The sequence below is a fragment of the Rhamphochromis sp. 'chilingali' genome (assembly GCF_963969265.1).
Source record: "Rhamphochromis sp. 'chilingali' genome assembly, chromosome: 14".
In the NCBI taxonomy this organism is placed as follows: domain Eukaryota; kingdom Metazoa; phylum Chordata; class Actinopteri; order Cichliformes; family Cichlidae; genus Rhamphochromis; species Rhamphochromis sp. 'chilingali'.
The window spans coordinates 30,473,071-30,495,915 of record NC_137941.1 but is presented as its reverse complement, the minus strand read 5'-3'; the positions used below and the strand labels follow the sequence as shown (position 1 = coordinate 30,495,915).

At 39.6% G+C, this 22,845-nt stretch overlaps 3 protein-coding genes across 3 annotated transcripts; all 3 read left to right on the top strand.

Moving 5' to 3' along the window:
* Positions 1 to 286: 286 nt before the first annotated feature.
* On the top strand, positions 287 to 7,689 carry LOC308410472 (olfactory receptor 6N2-like; the record flags this gene model as incomplete). The annotated part of the gene is made up of 4 exons (XM_080903808.1): positions 287 to 1,196; positions 7,185 to 7,367; positions 7,461 to 7,582; positions 7,672 to 7,689. 4 exons carry the CDS (start codon positions 287 to 289, stop codon positions 7,687 to 7,689), a joined length of 1,233 nt encoding a protein of 410 aa, XP_080759934.1.
* A 2,188-nt stretch (positions 7,690 to 9,877) lies between these two features.
* Positions 9,878 to 10,837, top strand: LOC308410471 (olfactory receptor 6N2-like; the record flags this gene model as incomplete). Its single annotated transcript, XM_080903807.1, has 1 exon — positions 9,878 to 10,837. The coding sequence occupies one exon, from the start codon at positions 9,878 to 9,880 to the stop codon at positions 10,835 to 10,837; it is 960 nt and encodes a 319-aa protein (XP_080759933.1).
* A 10,039-nt stretch (positions 10,838 to 20,876) lies between these two features.
* On the top strand, positions 20,877 to 21,797 carry LOC308410470 (olfactory receptor 6N2-like; the record flags this gene model as incomplete). Its single annotated transcript, XM_080903806.1, has 1 exon — positions 20,877 to 21,797. One exon carries the CDS (start codon positions 20,877 to 20,879, stop codon positions 21,795 to 21,797), a length of 921 nt encoding a protein of 306 aa, XP_080759932.1.
* Positions 21,798 to 22,845: the final 1,048 nt, after the last annotated feature.

The window sequence follows — 22,845 nt, the reverse complement described above, 5'->3', positions numbered from 1 at the left end:
TGTTAACAATAATAACCTTGGTATGATGTATGATGACAGATCATACAGACAAAAATATCAACTGATAAAGTTTGGTGAAATTGTTTACATGTTCTTGAAGAACTTAATGAGTCCCATTGAGAATGGGAAGTTGTCTGATAAAACAAAGCCACAGAGCCAATTACTTCTTAGTTCGGTGCTGGAAAAGCATTACTACAATACATTAAGACTTGTCTTTTCATTTGATTTTTAATGAATACCATTTATGTCATCTAGTTGTATAGTAAATAACATTTTTTCTCATTGAATGGATGTTGAATTAAATGTAACATTGTTAACTCTAGGTGGGTTTGCAGAATTGCACAAATACAGGTATCTCTATTTTGTGATCATATTTACACTTTATATTCTGATACTCTGCTTTAATTCCACTATAGTTTTCCTTATCTGGACTCACGAAAACCTTCACGAGCCAATGTACATATTTATTGCAGCTTTGTTAATCAACTCTGTTCTTTACAGCATGATTATCTATCCAAAGCTCTTATCTGATGTTTTGTCTGAAAAACAGATGATATCATATCCACTCTGTCTTTTCCAAGGTTTATCATATTGCACCTCGGTTGGTTCAGAATTTTTACTGTTGGCAGCAATGGCATATGACAGGTATGTGTCTATATGTAAACCCCTGCAATATCCAGTTATTATGAATAGAATAACTATGTATGTATGTCTGATTTTAGCTTGGCTTATACCTGCTTTTGAAACCTCAGTGCTGGGTGTGTTGTATTCGAATGTCAAACTCTGTAGCTTTACCCTGACAGGAATTTTTTGTAACACTTCAGTTTACAAGCTTCAGTGTGTGCCCTCGGTCGCAATATCTATATATAGTATGGTCATGTTGATAAACATTGCCCTTCTACCTTTGCTTTTCATACTTTTTACATACATCAGGATTCTTAGAATATCTTACCATTGTTGTAGAGAAGTGAGGAAAAAAGCTGTAAAGACATGTTTACCCCACCTGCTGGTGTTAACCAACTTTTCCTGTTTTATTTTCTTTGATATAATTATAGTTCGACTGGATTCTGATCTATCCAAAACTCTTCGTTTGACATTGACGTTTCAGTCAATTTTATTCCATCCTCTTTTAAATCCAATCATATATGGACTCAAAATGAATGAAATTTTCAAACATATCAAAATATTGTTGTCAAGTTTAATAACACTGGTATTACTGCCCTATTATCAAATGTATGGCATATAATTTGAAATTGTAATGCAAACTAGATAATGGAGTACCTTTTCTCCGATTTTACATACTAGACAGAGGAAAAGAGATCAAATTTATAGAAATGTCATGACATTTATGTTAATTTTGATTTCTGTTCTTCTATTGATGACAACATAATGGTCATAAAACAAAGACAAACAATTTCTTAAACTGTTTCTGGTAATGTTTAAATTCTAAACATCTCATATGCCTGCATTTCACATTTTCCCTTCTATATTGTCATAGATTATTATTTACTATTGTATATTCACATAAAAATAATTTAGCAGAATGAATCAATTAGTAGTCTCTCTTTGATGCTGACAAACATGTGAATATTCATCACAGTGTCTTCTATTTTCTCAGTTATATATATTTATGCAGCTAAATAAGCTAATTAAAATTTACACTTCTCTGGGTAAAAAATTTGATTTTTCTGTTGATCCTATCATCAGAACATTTTGAAGCCTTTAATTTGTCCATCTATCCATTTGGTGTATCTCTTCATGTAATGTGGTAGGTATTTGTAGAGAAAGGATAGACAGTCACTGACACACGCTCACGTTGTGGCTTGTGATGGTCGACGGCTGACCACATGACCAATTGCAAAGTCACCTCCATCAGCTACATGAAGTTTACAATACTTAAAAAAAAAAAAATAATAATTTTTTTTAACCCTTTGACTGCCTCACCAAGAAAAATACAATGAAAAAATTATTTGTTCATATTTTCTATTCCTTTAGGTCAATAATGATCACAATTAAAAAAAAAAATTATACACACCTTATAGTTTTTTAAATATTACCCTCTACCAAACGGTTGAGATGTCTCTCTATGGTACAACTACATAAAGTTCTACAGACATAACTAGTAGAAAAAAGTAAAGGTTATACTCATTTTGCAAAACAATAACTACCCAATTTTGTGTTTGACCCACTTTATTGTGGTAGTAAAACATCAAACATTGTTGGATTCCATTTCAACAGTGGGCGTTATAATAACAAACCACAAAATGTATAAAACACAAAAATATTGTAAATTTGATCAAAAACTTGATCTGCAATTACCGAAAATTCATAAACATACAAATTCACTTTTGACCTGTTGTTAACATAAACTTTTCACTGTAGTGTTGGAACAGCACTAACATTTTTTATTTTATCTTCCAGAAAATTCTGGTGGTATATTATATACCATTGCCATTTTGCACTGAAAAATTTGAGAACACACTGAAACAGTTCTGGCTCTTTTCTTTTGCCGTTCATGCAACTTCACCAATACCCCTTGATGATTAGATCTTCTGGTGGTACACTGCAAAGCATTCCTGACTGGCATTCAAGCACAAGAAAACATTGGATTTTTGGCATTTCCATCTTGAGACGCCCTTTGGACAGTAATTGCATCGGCCTCGCTTGTCACAGTGAAGTGGCCAATGCCCAAAGCAGTCATATCGCACATCTGGCTGTGGTTTCTTTGGTGGTGGTGAAGAGCTGGATGATGGTCGGCCAACTTTGGATGCTGGCTTGTTGACTTGTTTCAAGCTATGCGCAACTGCCAGGCAGAATCTTTTGAGTGTGATTGGTTTCTGGTTTAGTTGTCCACATTCCCTCTTGTAGACCAGCCAGGAATTTGCAATGGACAGATCAAGCATGTAACCAAAGAGTGGCAGGTACCATCTTGTAGACTTGGCTGGGGTCTTGTACAGGTGTACCAGCATGTCAGAGAGATCTATCACTCCCATATGCTCATTGTATGCAGGGATGAGTGATGGGCATGGGATCATAACTTTCGCCTTGGACTCTTTGCTCCAGCGTTTGACAGTTGAAAGTGGCATGATCCCAGAAGCATTACTTAGCAGGTTCACACATTTGTTGTCAAACCATTTAACTGCGATCACACCTTCAGCAGACCTGTAGTCAAAAGCTCCACGCCCTCTCTTCATCAGCTCTTTGTCTGTCATCAAAGTGGCTCCACCTGTGCGATTTGGTCGAACAGTGCCAATGCAAATCCAAATTTAAACATGTCATATTTACATGTATAGATCATTAAATTATTTATATTCAATAGTAAATAGTCAATTTCATATGTTAAAACAACAGTTCTAAACATTAGCTAAGTTTTGCTACTCTTACCATCAATTGACAAATCAACCGTTTGGTTGAGCATGTTTTTAAAAAAATATTATGGATTTATTACAGCTATTTTCTGGTATCAAATGACATAATCATGTTCAGTAAAGACTCTGAGATGTTTATACTGAAGAAAAATGTACTTACCTTTAAAATTTTTAGCCAAAACAGTCCATGTGTCCAGAGTGATTTTTTGCTTTCTGATTTCCTGGTTGGAGGGTGGCAGATGAGGCCTGCCATATCCTGACACAGTGCCATCTAGTGTTTTTTTTTTAGGATAACATAACTCAACCAAGTGGTAGAGATGGCTCAATAAGGTTGAGTTAAGCTAAGTACTCCAGTTCATTATATATAGTCTCTCAAAATATGCTAAACCAAATGGTTGAGCAGGCAGTCAAATTCTTTTGAACTTTCCATAACTCATTATTTATAAACATAATATAGTGTATTGCATAGTGTAATGTGTAAATTCAATGCTAATTTCTAACTCTGTTAAATTTACTAAATTCTGTTTTCATGAAGACCTGGATGCTAAATGTAATTGTGACACTTTGTAAAACAGAAATGGTAAAATGGTAAATGGCCTGTATTTATATAGCGCTTTACTAGTCCCTAAGGACCCCAAAGCGCTTTACATATCCAGTCATCCACCCATTCACACACACATTCACACACTGGTGACGGCAAGCTACATTGTAGCCACAGCCACCCTGGGGCGCACTGACAGAGGCGAGGCTGCCAAACACTGGCGCCACCGGGCCCTCTGACCACCACCAGTAGGCAACGGGTGAAGTGTCTTGCCCAAGGACACAACGACCGAGACTGTCCAAGCCGGGGCTCAGAACACCCATTTTATTAAAGGTGAAATAATTTAGACAGTTTTTGACTCTCAGTGATGCTGCAGTGTTCATTTGACTTTGAGACCTGAAGCGGACAGAGTTTTGGACCCGTGCTAAGACATTTTTTCACAGATTTTTGAGCACTGTGTACCACATAAAATTGGTTCAAGGTCAGTATGCATAGCCAGAATTCATACATAAGGTGCACTGTTGATTTTTGTGAAAATTAGAGGATTTAAAGTGCACCTTTATAATCCAAAAAATACAGTAATGTAATGGTCTTCTAACAGGTATCATTCAGAAAGCATTAAATTGACTGTAGATCGTGCAAAATACAGCAGCTAGACATCTTCTAAAGACTAAGAAAAATTAGCATATTGCATTAGAATTGATTTTAAGATTTTACTAATTACCTGTCCTTCATGGCCTGGGCTCAGAATATATACTAGAAGTGCTTCTCCTGTACCAGCAAGCACTTTGGTTATGGAAAGTTATATACAAATAATAATAATAATAATAATAATAATGATATTTTATTATTATTTTATCTACACTACTAAGTCTACCCACCTCTGTATGAGGTATGATGTATGATGACAGATCATACAGACAAAAATATCAACTGATAAAGTTTGGTGAAGTTGTTTACATGTTCTTGAAGAACTTAATGAGTCCCATTGAGAATGGGAAGTTGTCTGATAAAACAAAGCCACAGAGCCAATTACTTCTTAGTTCGGTGCTGGAAAAGTATTACTACAATACTGTTACGGCCCTGGGTCTCGGAGAGAGTGAGACTACCCTTTTGTGCTTGTGCAAATCTAAGTGTGCCAGGACTCGTGGATGACTGGCTGCTGGGAGTCCTGTGCCAGCCTTCTTACCCCTATCTTCCCTGCTTAGCCTCTGTGTCCTTGTCTTGTCTCGTGTGCATTACTTTCCCTGGAACAGTCGCTCACTGTCGTTCTCTAAACCTAAAAGAGAATTATGGATTTGATCAACTGGTCTCTGAATGCTATTGACACCCTTTTCTCAACGAGAAGTCTGGGCTCGGGAGAGCCTGAGTACCCTGGAGGGACTTTCCCTGCCGGATACACGATGGACGGGTGGCAGAACTGGAGGGTCATGTGCCTGTCGATCAAGGACGCTGAAGATATCTACCTATTCGGAACCATGATAACAGGGTTCTTGCTGATCGGAGCTGGCTTGGCCCTGGTTTATCGGAGAAATAAGAGAGCAGAACCGGCTGTTCAAACCCCCCCAAGGCTGCCCGCTGGAATTGAAACGATGGGACGAGGCGCGACCTCTCACAATGAACGCAGCATGGTTAACACCTTGGAGACGCTTACAGCAAAACAACACCATTGAGCGTATGGGGGGATACATCAGAGAGAGGCCTGCTCAAAATGAGACCCTTGAGCGAAAGTTGGAACACATCGCGGAACGGATCACTGCAGTTGTGGGGTCTCAGAATCAAAAGAATGACAACACCATGGAACAGAAGTTTGATACCATCATGGGGAGGCTCGCGACTCTCCAACGGGAGATTGAGAGACCAGCGTCAGAGTGTTAAAGAGCAACTTGACATTCTCCTGGGCTGCTCGCATGAAAAAATCAACAAAATCAACATCAAAATGCGGACACCACCACGGCGCCAGCTGCAGGCCCAAGGCTGGAGCCGAACAATCACTCCCTGATAACGACTGTGTGATGACTATTCTTCCCATCCCATGCAAGGACACCTGGATTGGCTGGAGGACTGTTTACTTAGCCTGATAGGGCGAAGGACACTGTCTCTGCTGAACTATGGACACGCACACACATACACTTACACTGATAAGCATCCCCCCTCCCCTTCCAGCGCCTTCGATGCTTACCTCCCCCCCCATGATTTGGACATCGGGTCAGCTGGCGGCGCAGTCGAAAGATTGCAGCAGTCCCAGATCAGATGTGCACACTGTGTTTATTGTGTTATGATATCCCCTACCCAACCCTGTGGCTTGTCATGTCTTTCATAATGTTGTGCTGTGGCCATTCATGTGCTTTTTTTTCTGCAGAGTTTTTTTTGTTTCCTGTTCTCGTGCTGTCCTACCATGGAAGCACAGCATGAGTGGAGGTCTCTTGTTTTCCTCTTGTACCCTCCCGTTGTTGTGTACATTTCAGTGTTCTTTTCTGTAACGCTACCAATCTCCGACTTGTAACCCCATGTGATGTCTGTGTTATGTGTGTAAGGTCGGGGGGTCCCATTTCACTGCAGGGCAACCGGCTTGTGACAAATAAAGCTGATTCTGATTCTGATTATGCAGATCACAGTGTGCCAGACCTCGCGGACGATTTGCTGCCTGGCGATCCCATGACCCCTCCATGACCAATTGACTGGCTGATTGTCTGCACCTGGGAGTATAAAAGGCTGAAGATCCTTCACACTAGGGGGAACTGCTGCTTTGAAGTGAACATGCAGTGTCCTTCTCGTCTGCTCTGCATGTGAATCTTGTTTGTTAAACCTCTTTGCTGTGTTGCTCTTTGTTTAAACCTGATATACAGCTGAACTTAGTTTCATTAGAGTTTTGTGATGCTGGCTTGCCTTAGTTACCCTTAGCTTTTATTTTGTGTGCTGCCAGCCTGCTTTAGTTAACCCTTAGCTTTTACGCGTGACTGTTTCGTTTGTTCTTTATGTAATAATTATATGCCCAGTGGTCTGTTGAACAGCCCTGTCGGTAGTGATGGCCAAATGAAGCTTTCTGAAGCACTGAGGCTTGTATTGAAAAACGGTTCATTACTCGAAGCGCATACTGAGAGACACCGAAGGGTCTCAGACCTTAATCCTTTCTAGTGCTTTACCTTTCTCAGCAGACAGTGCATGCGGCTTTAATGTTGTGCTGCGTGGAATAGAGATGGGTTATGCTCCCAGACCCGTTCACCAGGTCTATATCAAATCAGAACTCGTTACGGGATTTTTCCCTGTCGCAGTATGTCCGTCCTTACCAATAGAGGGGGTGGCCATGTTGCTAGGAAATGATATTACGGGCGAATTAGTGCGTCCTAGTCTGGAGGTGCTGGATAAGCCCTTCAGTTCTAATGCCCCAGATATTTCTGTGACCCCAAAGCTGTACCCAGCCTGTGTGGTTACTCGTGCCCAAGCCCGTAAAGATGGTGACGTTACCCTCGCTGATTCTGTGTTGATGTCCTCATTTTCTGAGGAGGGTGCCACGTTACCTGACGACAACAATGTTTTGTCTTCCCCAGACTTGGTAAACCCTGAGGAGCCTAGTCCATCTGTAAAAGAAATACCACTGCCTTTAACCAGAGAAAATCTGTCGGCGGCCCAGTTGGCTGATGAATCGTTGCAGCGATGTTTTAAGCATGTGGTAAGTGCTGAGCAAGCTAAGAATGAGCAACAAGCCTTTTTCATAGAACAAGCTGTGCTAATACGTCAATGGTTTCCATTGGGTGCTAGGAGTGTGGACTGGAGTAAGGTTAAGCAGATTGTCATACCCACGCTGTATCGGTCAAAGATCCTGGCGCTTGCTCGTGAAAGCCAGTGGTCAGGACATTTAGGCATCAAAAAAACGTATCAGTTACTATTAAAACACTTCTTCTGGCCTGGCATGAAACGTGATGTGGCTGCTTTCTGCCGTAGTTGCCATATGTGTCAACTTGAGGGTAAACCAAATCAGGTTATACCCCCTGCACCATTATGTCCCATCCAAGTAGTCGATCAACCATTTGATCACGTCATAGTAGACTAAGTAGGTCCACTACCAAGAACAACGTCAGGAAACCAATATTTACTCACCATTATGTGTGCTGCTACACGTTTCCCTGAGGCTATTCCACTGCACAAATTACGGCAAGGTCTGTTGTGAGAGCCCTTACTAAGTTTTTTCTACATTCGGACTGCCTAAAGTTGTCATAAAAGATCAAGGTTCTAACTTTCAATCTAAATTATTCAAGCAAGTAGCTAAAAACCTACAAATCAAACAGGTTGTGTCTTCTGCCTATCACCCAGAATCCCAAGGAGCTTTAGAGCGGTGGCATCAAACCTTAAAAGCCATGCTCCGCAAGTATTGCTTAGAGGCCAAAGTGGATTGGGATGAAGGGATTCCCTTTGTGTTGTTTGCTGCTCGCGAAGCTGTCCAAGAGTCACTCGGGTTCAGTCCCTCTGAACTAGTGTTTGGCCACACGCCTCGTGGCCCGCTTAAATCAATGAAAGAGAAATTTGATCCAGGAAGGGAGCCCTAGAGTGGGAGTGACCAAGTATGTGCAGGATTTCTGTGAGCGTTTGAGTCAGGCTAATGCTCTGGCTAAGCAGCACCTCACTGTTTCACAAGGAAAAATGAAACACGCTTATGATAAGGCTGCTGTCAAACGACAATTCCAGACAGGAGATGAAGTACTTGTCCTCTTCCCTGTCCCCGGATCATCTCTTTCTGCTGAGTATGAGGGGCCTTATGAGGTACACGAACAAGTAGGAGAAACTGATTACATAATCAGCACGCCGAATCGAAGACGCAAAACCTGTGTTTGCCATATAATCATGTTAAAGTTATACCACTCCCGACCCTAACCAAAACCCACTGGGAGCTGTGCTCCTGTGGCCGTCTTCAGTCACTCAGAGGTAGAAAGCACAGACGAGGCTGATGGTTTAAAACTGAATGACTCCAGTGGTTCTAAGCCCCGCTTGCCTTACTCTGAAGTGTTAAAATCATTCCGAGCAACAAGAAGACATAGCTAATTTGGTCCATGAGTACCCCTGTTTATTTGGCGATGCTTGCTGCTGCAAGAGTACAATTTGGAGATTTGGCATATAAAAGGATCAGAAAATGTACTAGCTGATGGCCTCTCCCGGTTGTGAGTATGACTTGTTTTGTTGTCTGTCATGAATATTGAAATCTGTATATACAAAACGTAGTCTTGTATTTTAAGGGGAGTGGTGTTACGGCCCTGGGCCTTGGAGAGAGTGAGACTACCCTTTTGTGCTTATGCAAATCTAAGTGTGCCAGGACTCGTGGATGACTGGCTGCTGGGAGTCCTGTGCCAGCCTTCTTTTATGCAGATCACAGTGTGCCAGACCTCGCGGACGATTTGCTGCCTGGCGATCCCATGACCCCTCCATGACCAATTGACTGGCTGATTGTCTGCACCTGGGAGTATAAAAGGCTGAAGATCCTTCACACTAGGGGGAACTGCTGCTCTGAAGTGAATATGCAGTGTCCTTCTCGTCTGCTCTGCATGTGAATCTTGTTTGTTAAACCTCTTTGCTGTGTTGCTCTTTGTTTAAACCTGATATACAGCTGAACTTAGTTTCATTAGAGTTTTGTGATGCTGGCTTGCCTTAGTTACCCTTAGCTTTTATTTTGTGTGCTGCCAGCCTGCTTTAGTTAACCCTTAGCTTTTACGCGTGACTGTTTCGTTTGTTCTTTATGTAATAATTATATGCCCAGTGGTCTGTTGAACAGCCCTGTCGGTTTTCTGTTTAAAGTTTGAAATTAAAACTTTTTACTTTACTCAGTTTGTGTGGGGGCTTGTTTATGTTACTCCTCCCCTGACGCCTAGCAGAGTGGGTTGTAACAAATACATTAAGACTTGTCTTTTCATTTGATTTTTAATGAATACCATTTATGTCATCTAGTTGTATAGTAAATAACATTTTTGTTAATTGAATGGATGTTGAATTAAATGTAACATTGTTAACTCTAGGTGGGTTTGTAGAATTGCACAAATACAGGTATCTTTATTTTGTGATCATATTTACACTTTATATTCTGATACTCTGCTTTAATTCCACTATAGTTTTCCTTATCTGGACTCACAAAAACCTTCACGAGCCAATGTACATTTTTATTGCAGCTTTGTTAATCAACTCTGTTCTTTACAGCATGATTATCTATCCAAAGCTCTTATCTGATGTTTTGTCTGAAAAACAGATGATATCATATCCACTCTGTCTTTTCCAAGGTTTATCATATTACACCTCGGTTGGTTCAGACTTTTTACTGTTGGCAGCAATGGCATATGACAGGTATGTGTCTATATGTAAACCCCTGCAATATCCAGTTATTATGAGTAGAATAACTATTTATGTATGTCTGATTTTAGCTTGGCTTATACCTGCTTTTGAAACCTCAGTGATGGGTGTGTTGTATTCGAATGTCAAACTCTGTAGCTTTTCTCTGACAGGAATTTTTTGTAATAATTCACTTTACAAGCTTCAGTGTGTGCCCTCGGTCGCAATATCTATATATGGTGTGGTCATGTTGATAAGCATTGCCCTTCTACCTTTGCTTTTCATACTTTTTACATACATCAGGATTATTAGAATATCATATCATTGTTGTAGAGAAGTGAGGAAAAAAGCTGTAAAGACATGTTTACCCCACCTGCTGGTGTTAACCAACTTTTCCTGTTTTATTTTCTTTGATATAATTATAGTTCGACTGGATTCTGATCTATCCAAAACTCTTCGTTTGACATTGACGTTTCAGTCAATTGTATTCCATCCTCTTTTAAATCCAATCATATATGGACTCAAAATGAATGAAATTTTCAAACATATCAAAATATTGTTGTCAAGTTTAATAACACTGGTATTACTGCCCTATTATCAAATGTATGGCATATAATTTTAAATTGTAATGCAAACTAGACAATGGAGTACCTTTTCTCCGATTTTACATACTAGACAGAGGAAAAGAGATCAAATTTATAGAAATGTCATGACATTTATGTAAATGTTGATTTCTGTTCTTCTATTGATGACAACATAATGGTCATAAAACAAAGACAAACAATTTCTTAAACTGTTTCTGGTAATGTTTAAATTCTAAACATCTCATATGCCTGCATTTCACATTTTCCCTTCTATATTGTCATAGATTATTATTTACTATTGTATATTCACATAAAAATAATTTAGCAGAATGAATCAATTAGTAGAAGTCTCTCTTTGATGGTGACAAGCATGTGAATATTCATCACAGTGTCTTCTGTTTTCTCAGTTATATATATATATATATATATATATATATATATATATATATATATATATATATATATATATATATATATATATATATAGTTTTTTTTAATGAAAAATTCTTTTGAACTTTCCATAACTCATTATTTATAAACATAATATAGTGTATTGTATAGTGTAATGTGTAAATTCAATGCTAATTTCTAACTCTGTTAAATTTACTAAATTCTGTTTTCATGAATACCTGGATGTTAAATGTAATTGTTACACTTTGTAAAACAGAACACCCATTTTATTAAAGGTGAAATAATTTATACAGTTTTTAACTCTCAGTGATGCTGCAGTGTTCATTTGACTTTGAGACCTGAAGTTGTAACCTGCAGCAATGTTAAAGATGATCTACAGGGCTTCAAACATTCAGGAATTATAGTCACCATATAATTCACTTTTCATGGTAAACATTCATTAGATCCATCAGATATAAAGTCATTGTTGGAGCAATACACAAACGCTTATCAGAAACCGAACAAAGTGCAAATAATTTCAATAACATGTAAACACAAGGACTCAGTCCACGAATAGGAGTATTAGAATAGATGTGCTTAATCCCGCTTGTATCATAGGCCTACTAGTACAAGTGGAAATACACTAAAAATTACCTCCAAGTATTCAATACTGAGTACAGTTGAACCCCGACTTACGAAATTAATTCGTTCCCGAGGGTCTTTCAGAAGTCGAAAATTTTCGTAAGTCGAAGCACCCATCGCGCCTTTTGAGTGAATGGTAGGCTATAGGCTAATTGCTAACTGCAACAACAATACGTCGTTCAAGTGGAACAGCGAAGCTCAAGTACGAAAGCCAAGGGGGTTGTCACATGATTTGGAAGGCATTGTGGGCATTGTAGGCATTCTGGGCTCAGCCAATCAGAGACAGTGGATTTTGTTACACGGGCATTTTGCCATAACACGGGCAGAAATATTGCCGTTAAGTGCCGTCGTAACTTGAATTTTTCGTTAAATGGGGTATTCCTAAGTCGGGGTTCCACTGTATTGTAAAACAAATGATTGACATCAAAAAATTAAGCAGGAAGCAGCATAAAGTCTGCTTACAATTATCTCTCATAAACTTATTTTCAGCTGTTTTAACCATTTACAGCTTTTCACATGTTAATGACTTGGTTAACGATCTAACTAGCATATCAACAGTGCGTTTCAGAGACACCCAACAACTGTACCCACACTCCGCACATCACGTGTCTGATTAGCCACATTTAGCTTACCGCCGTAAGCTAAATTATACTTTGTGAACATTATCAGTTTGGATGGCATTTTAACTCGTTAGAGATTAATTTCTTCAGCTTACCGATAACAAAGTTTTAGCCCGCCTGCTCTGTTCGGCTGTAGAAGCAAGAGACCATGAGGCCGCACCTTGACCACCTGGTCAGCTGGACTGGGACAAAAAATCGGTCAGGGCATTTTGCCTAGAGAGTGGCCACAAGGTATTATAGGAAAAACCATAAAACCTTTGGATGACAACAAATGCTGTTGTGACAGTGATGTACACTGTCTTGTTGGTATATATGTATGAGTTCTAAACAGTTTACATCACATGACAACTTAAGGACATCTTCTGGTTTCATCTTCATGTTTCCCTCTCAACAGATATCAAAACCAACATCATGAGCACAAGAAATGACAACATCAAAGAACGCAAGTATGGCGAAGCTCGCGGCTCTCCAACGGGAGATTGAGAGACCAGTGTTGGACTGTAGAACTGCTTTGAAATTCATATGAGCTGTTCGCACTAAAGTAAAAAGCACCATCACTTCATGCGGATAGCCCCTTTGGCGCCAGCTGCAAGGCTGGAGCCGAACAAAAACACCCTGATAACGACTGTGTTTAGTCTGTTCCTTCCCACTCCATACAAGGCCACCTGGGTTGGCTGGTAGACTGTTTACTTAGCCTGGCAGGGCGAACTATGGACACGCACACACACACACTTATCCCCCTCCCTTTCCAAACGCCTTCGATGCTTGTTTCCTGCGGGGGAACACGGCGGGTCTGTGTGACGCGCTGGAAGGGTAGCGCTGTGCAGGGCGGCTGCTGTGTTCGCTTCGGATTACTCCTCACCAGTGTTGGTCATGTTACTTGAAAAAAGTAATCAGTAACTAATTACTGATTACTTCCCCAAAACAGTAATCCCATTACTTTACTGATTACTTATTTTCAAAAGTAATTAATTACTTAGTTACTTTTTAAAAACACGATTTACAACCTGAATAGGTGATAAAGCGATAGATCTTTCAGTCCAATTCTACTTTTTCTACATAATCCATCATACAAAATGTAATCAAATGGAAAAATCTCTTTTTTTAACTTGTTTTATTAGTTTTAATCTTTTAACTTTATGCATCAAGCAAAAATGTAATTATATGCAACATTCTCTGACTGGAAGAAATTTGTTTAATATTTAAACCTATTTTCTGCACATTCCAGCACATAAAATATTTTTGTGTGTTTACACTCACTCTTTCAAATAGATGCAAGTAAAACACAGCAGAAAATAAATAAAGTCAGAGACTCAGCGGTCCTGTTGCTCTATTTTCACCTGTAAAGCAGGAGTAGGGTAGGCGGAGGTTTACCCTGGTGCAGGTGTGCCGCAGCGGTCAGTGGAAGAATCCGCGAGTTTCTCTGTGAGTTTCCCATTACGTCGTAGCGCACTTGGTGCTTGCTTGGAAGTTTAGAGGTTTTTTTCGCTGTAAAAAGAAGTTTTCTTCCCACGCACAACGGACACTAATGTTTTTGTCACTTTTTATGGAATCAAACTTAAAGTAAGGTCAGTACTTCCACGCTTTAAACGCTGCATGCTCATACTCTCTCCCACACTCGATATATTATCCATTGATCTGCACACAGCTGTTGTCACGAACGTCCACTCGCTTACGTCACTGTCATGAGACATTCTCGCAAAAAAATCACGGTTTTAGTAACGCAGTAACGCAGCATTCCTACGGGAAAGTAACGGTAATCTAATTACCGTTTTTGCAATAGTAATCCCTTACTTTACTCGTTACTTGAAAAAAGTTATCGGATTACAGTAACGCGTTACTGCCCATCTCTGGTAGTAACAACCCCCTAAGCACCCTGATTTTGAATGACCAGTAGTAAAACTGTAGCAATGTTGATGGCCTTTTCCCATTCCAAATAAATTTAGACACCACAGAGTGTATATTCTTAAAGCAAGACAGAGGAGGGAGAAGTGGCAACATGAATAAAAGGAAATTAAGACATGACAGTATGTTCATTTTGACTATGTTGAGGCCCTAGTCTTAGTGTGGGGCAGGTCAACGCTGCAGTGATCTGAGTGATCAGATATCAAGATTGGCTGAATACAAATTAGTGACGTGTCGGTCGCGAACGAAATGGCACAAAAATGGCTCTTAGAGCCAACTCTTTGAAGTGAACAACGCGAGCCGGCTCCTTACTCACCAGGGGGCAGCTTTGTGTAGCCAAATGTTAAAGTCATGAATTCGCCTTAAGGGGCCATGTTGATATTATGAAGTAAATTGCATCATACAGTTTGAAGTACCTTTTTTCATTCTTCTAAGGCATATGCGAGTGCGCATGTACACACACACACACACACACACACACACACACACACACACACACACACACACACACACACACAAGAATGAATGAAAATATGAATATTTTGATTTCTTAAATGTCACAGTTGTACAGTAATAACTCCGATAGTGTTATCAGTTCATCAGTGGCAAACGGGGAAAGGAGAAGAAAGTAGTTGCGAAACAAATACATCAAAAGAGTATTGATTATTAATCGCGAAGCTCTGAGAGCTTGGTAATATTCTACTTTGCTATGCATGTGTTTGAGGAGATTTTACAGGCAGAGATCCTTAACATCACTGTATCCACAGAATGGCCTACAGGTAAGACTTAATCACACAAGGAGAAAAATGAAAATGAAAGCCGTTGACTCAATGGAATGCATAGAATGCTAAGAGCCTTCAATTCAGTGGGGATGTGGCGAACATGTCATGGTCCTGAGTCTGAGGACTCGGTGTTTTGTGTTTCTTTATATTCTTCTATATTCTTGTTTATTCTGCCTTGTCTTTTGTTTAGGTTTGCTATGTGTTAGTGTGTTTGTTTCATGCCTGCCTGTGTTCCCTCTGTCTGTCCATGGTGTCACTGTGTCTGCTCGTGAGTCTGCCTGCCAAGTTCAGTGTCCTGTCTGGTTCTCTGTGTCTGTTAGTTTCCTGTTTTATTCTGAAAGTTCATGTCTCATGTCAATGTGTTCAGTTTTACCTCTCTCCTGTCTCGTTAGCCTAATTTCTCCCAGCTGTGTCTCCCTCCTGTTGTCCATTTCCTAATTACTCCCCTGTGTATTTAAGCCCTGTGTTTTCCTGTGCTCCCTGTCTTGTCGTACCCTCAACTTGCTGTGTGTTCATGACTTCCAGGCCTCCTGCACCTCAGTTAGAGTTTTGTTTGCTTTTGTGAGTTTTATTTTATGTTGAAGTTTTGTTCCAGCAATAAAGCTGCATTTTCAGTTTAAACCTCGTTTCCTAAGAGTCCTGCATTTTGGGTTCACCACTCCTGCCTGCCTGCCACACAGCCAACCATGACAGAACAACACTAAAGGCCAACTTCAAGCTAGAGCAAGTTTTGAATAGTCAGTTGAATGGGAAGAACAACATCTGGCCACTCAACACCTGCACCCTGCCGGCAGTGATGGGGCGTAATGGAATAATTGTACGGGCGTTACATATTTAAGATACAAAATATGAGTAACTGTATTCCATTACAGTTACCGTTTTAAAAGGTGGTATTCAGAATACAGTTACCTTATTGAAATAAATGGATTACACGGCGGTCTTTCCCTGTTTCATATATTAGGCTATGCCCTCTCTATTTTTGGTAATTCCACGCCAGTGGAAACCCAAAGAAAGCACGCATTAAGAGGCTCTAATGCCTGTGTCTGAATCTCGCGCCCCATGTCACCTGTACTTGCGGCCGCCTAATGACTTGAAGAAATATTTTTAAAAATTATTATTCAAAATAATTTATTATGAAGGCAATAGGCAGAGTGTTGCAGAAGAAAGTAGCCTCATGGGCAGTGTAGTCTGTGCTGCAGGGAGAATGGACTGCAATACCTGTTATGTTTCTGTGAGCGCGAGGAGGGAGAAGAAGGAGAGTCGAAAAGTACGAGTTGTCACTGACCACTGATGGAAGATGGAAGCATGTGAATATAATAATAACCACTGCCACCAAAAGGTTTTCCTCTTAGACGAGGAAGAAAGCCCCGGGACGTGAATTCGGGTGCGGGCAGGTGTTTATAGTCTGGTCCACGGCGGTGGGATTCAGTCTGACGATCCGAACCACCAGTGAGACATCTGAGGGTGAGAAACATTATTTTGGTATATAAAACCACCGCAAAGGTTTAATGAAACGCGTAAAATAGGTTAGAAGTAGCCGCAATTACGCCGTAACGAACCAAATTAGACTTAGGTTTTAGAGGTAGTCGTAATTACTTCGTAACAAATTGTAGAAGGGCGCAAATGTCTATGTGTATTTGTCTGGAAGTAAGTTGATTTTACAGCACAATATGCTGCTGAACTACTTCCATTTTTTGTTTTCTTTGCTTGAGGCTCACGTACTGGTGACAAAGGACAACGGTTGAGTTTTATCTCATAAAACTGATACCGCTTCATTTTTTAGAAGTGAAGTAGAAGGGAGTATCAGCAACCACTCTGAAGTCAAGCGTGCCAGTGACGGCCCAGCAAAATCTTTGAAAATGGGAAATAAACAAGTAAAATTAACACCTGATGAGAAATGTTTAGAAAAACAATAAGCTGGAGCAGGAATAATCCAAAAGAAAGGGAGAGGAATGCATATTGGAAGAGCAAGAGGTAAAGGCAGACTTAGATACACACCAAACAGTAATTTTAGCGCTGCATGCTGGGAGTGTGGAAAAAAGGGACATTTTGCACGTGACTGTAAGAAACAAAGAAGACAGTGACTCAGAACAGGATAGCAGCTCAGGTGAAGAGAGCAGTTCAGACTAGGAAGAACATAATAATCCCTCACCAAGTGAAAATTAGAGATCAAAGTGGTTTAAAGTAGTTTAAAAAGGGCTGGAAACAGATCCGACTGAATAAATATAAATACACGAGGTATAAAGTAAAATAAACAGAAGGCTAAATTAAATTAGGGTGATATGTTGGATCACCCAGGAATTTGTATGTGTCGACCACATCAATATCCAAACTATGGATGTTCACTGGTGCGATGGATGGTGGTTGGTTGAATTCACACCAGATGATGAAGTCGGTGATGATTTTCCTATACTCTAGATCGTTCCCCTCAGACATCCATCAATGACTGTATCATCAGAGAATTTCTGGAGGTGGCCGTTAGGAAGGGAGAAAAAAAAAACATGAATCTCACAGTGCTTCCAGTACTCTCCAGGTGTGACAGTGATCTGTGCAGGAGGTACATGACTGCATCATTCACCCCAATACTAGGATAGTAAGTGACCAGCAGGGGATCCAGCAGTTTACTCACCAGAGTTGTGAGATGTTTGAGAATTAACCTCTCCAGGTTCTTCAAGGTATACTTCAGGGTATGATGTAAATACTGGGCAGTGGTTCTTTTTTTTTCTGGAGAGACTTCTTTAGTCTGTTTGTATTCTGACTCTGTAGTAGGGCTGAACGATATATCGCATTTGCGATAATATCGCGACATGATCAAGTGCAATTTTCTAACCGCAAAGGCTGCGATTATACTCTGGACATGTCCAAATTCATGGGCTGCATCCTCCTGAGGCCGCATTTGTAGACCGATTACGTCACAGCGACGCGCCGAAGGCTGTCCAAATTACTACCATATCCCAGAATTCATAGCGCGGCCCAGCCAAACTCCAGTTTCCAGCAATGGCGGCCGCTACTAAGTTTTAAAATTACTCATACTAATCTTTCTGGGTCACAAAATAAACTTTTAACATATTTTCAGGCGAGAAAGTAGCTGTGTAAACATCAAATATCTGCTCGGTTTATCAAGATATCCCATATTTGCAAAAGTGCTTCGACGTTTTCAGAGGCGTCTGCTACCCACCAGCTCGACAGCTAGCCGGGAGCTCGAGGGTTACTGATGCGGCCGAGAACGGCACAACTCCCGGCACATCATTTTCAGATCACCGCGGAGTTTCGCTGCTCGGGTTAAACGTAATATATAAGTCACTTAGACAACCTAAAAATGTTATTGTTGGGCTTTTTTCAGTGTTTTGTTTGTTCGTGAGTAAATCGGTTTGGCTGAGATTAAAGTTATTAGATTAGATAAAATAAAACTTTATTAATCCCCCGGGTGGGTTCCTCCTTGGTTTTCACACAGCTGACTAAACGTCAAACAGAAAACTTATTAAACAGAAGTATGAGACAGTCGAGAATTTACACCAGTGTCTGGTTATATTTTAGATAGCAAGAAGCAGACGGCCGAGTTTATTAAACTCCACGGAGACAGCGGTGACGCTAATCAGAACTAGAGCGTCCAATTTCACGCCTTTAAACTTTAAAGGCGTGTTTGTGTGTGTGTTTATACAATTGCTATTATGTTTGCACTTTATGTGTAATGTTACTGACTGCAGAGATCAGTAAGATGTGTGTATTTTTTATTTATTAGTTTTATTTACCGGTCAATTTACCGGTCGATCTACGTCCCTACCCTCACCTATGGCCACGAGCTGTGGGTAGTGACCGAAAGAACGAGATCGCGGATACAAGCGGCAGAAATGAGCTTCCTCCGAAGGGTGGCTGGCCTCTCCCTTAGAGATAGGGTGAGAAGTTCGGCCATCCGGGAGGGGCTCAGAGTAGAGCAGCTGCTGCTCCACATCGAAAGGAGCCAGCTGAGGTGGTTCGGGCATCTGACAAGGATGCCCCCTGGGCGCCTCCTGGGTGAGGTGTTCCAGGCATGTCCCACCGGGAGGAGGCCCCCGGGCAGACCCAGGACACGCTGGAGAGATTATATCTCTCGGCTGGCCTGGGAACGCCTTGGTATTCCCCCGGATAAGCTGGAGGAGGTGGCTGGGGAGAGGGAGGTCTGGGCCTCTTTGCTTAGGCTGCTGCCCCCGCGACCCGGCCCCGGACAAAGCGGATGAAAATGGATGGATGGATGGATAGTTTTATTTATTTAATATTATTTTTTAATTGAATGACTGTCTAGTAGTTCACAGATGTCGAAAAACTGAGTGTGGTAAAGCCACTGATTTTGTTTATGTATATTTCTGCAATCTGCACATTGTACTGACTTTCATTTTAATGTTTACACCAGGGTTCCTTGTCAGCACTTTATGCTCAGATGTTTGTAAGCTAAAAATAAACTATTGTGTATGTTCAAATATACTGTTGTGATTGAAGAAGTTAAATAAAAATGTCAGTCATCAATTCATGCATCACCTCATGTCATCATAACAGAGGTCTGTCTTCCAGGAAAGAACAGTTTAAAATTAATGTAATATAGTATTGGCCATACTATATGATGTATTGCTTGTCTTTGTTTAAAATACAGAAGACAAAGACCTTAAAAAATAATCGCATATCGCATCGCAATCGCAATATTGGGGCAAAAAATCGCAATTAGATTATTTTCCATAATCGTTCAGCCCTACTCTGTAGCCCTGCTTCTGTTTCCTTGTCTCTAATAATGTTGGTCACTTTCATAAGTTATGTCAGAGTTTGATCCACCATGTGATATAATTTAGAAAATATCTAATTAGCAATGGCTTTCAATAACCTGGAATTAAAAAACAACAACAACGAAAAAAACAACAACACTGCAGAACACTGTCAGTTATGGACTGATGTCTACAGCACCAGGACCTCAACATTAATGGTTTAGGATACCCTTCAAGAAGCCTGGAGAACTATTCCTGAAGACTATTTAAAGACATTCAGTAAAATTTGCTCAAAAGAGTTTAAGCTGTGTTGAACACATATTGACTTTCAAGCTTGTTAGAATTGCATTCAGTATTTTTTTTGCCTTCAATTCATCATTCAACATAATCAAGGGTTTAAAGTGCACCTTTATAATCCAAAAAATACAGTAATGTAATGGTCTTCTAACAGGTATCATTCAGAAAGCATTAAATTGACTGTAGATCGTGCAAAATACAGCAGCTAGACATCTTCTAAAGACTAAGAAAAATTTACATATTGCATTAGAATTGATTTTAAGATTTTACTAATTACCTGTCCTTCATGGCCTGGGCTCAGAATATATACTAGAAGTGCTTCTCCTGTACCAGCAAGCACTTTGGTTATAGAAAGTTATACACAAATAATAATAATAATAATGATATTTTATTATTATTTTATCTACACTACTAAGTCTACTCACCTCTCTATGAGGTATGCTATAGGATGATAGATCACACAGACAAAAATATCAACTGATAAAGTTTGGTGAAGTTGTTTACATGTTCTTGAAGAACTTAATGAGTCCCATTGAGAATGGGAAATTGTCTGATAAAACAAAGCCACAGAGCCAATTACTTCTTAGTTCGGTGCTGGAAAAGCATTACTACAATACATTAAGACTTGTCTTTTCATTTGATTTTTAATGAATACCATTTATGTCATCTAGTTGTATAGTAAATAACATTTTTGTTCATTAAATGGATATTGAATTAAATGTAACATTGCTAACTCTAGGTGGGTTTGCAGAATTGCACAAATACAGATATCTTTATTTTGTGATCATATTTACACTTTATATTCTGATACTCTGCTTTAATTCCACTATAGTTTTCCTTATCTGGACTCACAAAAACCTTCACGAGCCAATGTACATTTTTATTGCAGCTTTGTTAATCAACTCTGTTCTTTACAGCATGATTATCTATCCAAAGCTCTTATCTGATGTTTTGTCTGAAAAACAGATGATATCATATCCACTCTGTCTTTTCCAAGGTTTATCATATTACACCTCGGTTGGTTCAGAATTTTTACTGTTGGCAGCAATGGCATATGACAGGTATGTGTCTATATGTAAACCCCTGCAATATCCAGTTATTATGAATAGAATAACTATATATGTATGTCTGATTTTAGCTTGGCTTATACCTGCTTTTGAAGCCTTGATGTTAGGTGTGTTGTATTCTAATGTCAAACTCTGTAGCTTTACTCTGACAGGAATTTTTTGTAATAATTCAGTTCACAAGCTTCAGTGTGTGCCGTCAGTAGCAATATCTATATATGGTGTGGTCATGTTGATAAACATTGCCCTTCTACCTTTGCTTTTCATACTTTTTTCATACATCAAGATTCTTAAAATATCTTACCAAAGGTGTAGAGAAGTGAGAAAAAAAGCTGTAAAGACATGTTTACCCCACTTGCTGGTTTTAATTCACTTTTCTTGTTTTATTTCCTTTGATATAATTATAGTTCGACTGGAAACAGACTTATCAAAAACTCTCCGTTTGATATTGACCTTTGAGTTGATTTTATTTCATCCTCTTTTAAATCCAATTATATATGGACTCAAAATGAATGAAATTTCTAAACATCTCAAGATATTATTGTGTCTAGTTAAATAACACTGAAATCACTGCACTATTATTTATGGCATTTATGTAAGTGTTCAAGTCTATTCTCTTAGTGCTGACATATGTAATGGTCATAAAGCAAAGATATTTAACTTTTTAGACTGATGCTGGTAATATTTAAAGTCTAAACATGCTTGGATTTCAGGTTTTTCCTTCATTTCCCTTTATCACAGATTATTAATCGCTGTTATGAAAATGATTTAGTAAAAAGAGTCAAATTCTGCTGGCCTTTTGTGTGTGTTTGTGTGTGTGTACTGGTTTTTACTTTGTGGGGACCAAAATCTGTAATTTACTACAGCAAATCAATATATCTATCACATGCCAATTACATCTATACATATATATGTATACATACAGACACACACACACACACACCCACACACACACAAAATCTGGACTTCCCGGGTACCACTAGAGGGAGCCCAAGTACCACCACTGGTACACTTACCACAGTTTGCGAATCACTGGGTTAGGGTAAGTTGCGAAAGAAAGCAATATGTCAATGAGATGTCTCCACGAGGACAGCAAACCGGACTGTTGGGTGTGAGTGTATAAAGGAAATGACTTTCTTGATATACAACAGGTTCATTCTCTGATTTAATGTAAATGTGAGTGATAGAAAAAAGTCGAAATTGGATAAAATGACAAGTTATTGTACAATGTATAGTAATCTTTTGTTCATTTATATGTGTGTAAAACATATGGTGAGCAAGAACTGGATAACTAGGGTGAATGAACAGAAACTGGGATACATTTTAACAGTTCATATTGGTTTCAATTCAATGTTTTTTATACAAATCCCAACGACCGTTGCCTGAGTGTGAAGACAGAAACCCAACAATCATATGAGCCGCTATAAGCGAACACTTTGGCAACAGTGGGAAGGAAAAACTCCCTTTTAACATGAAGAAACCTCCAGCAAAACTAGGCTCAGAGAGGTGCGGCCACCTGTTGCAACCAGTGGGGGTGAGATGAGGAAGATAGGTCAAAAGCCATGCTGAAGAGAGCCAGAGATTAATAAGACGTAATGATTCAATGC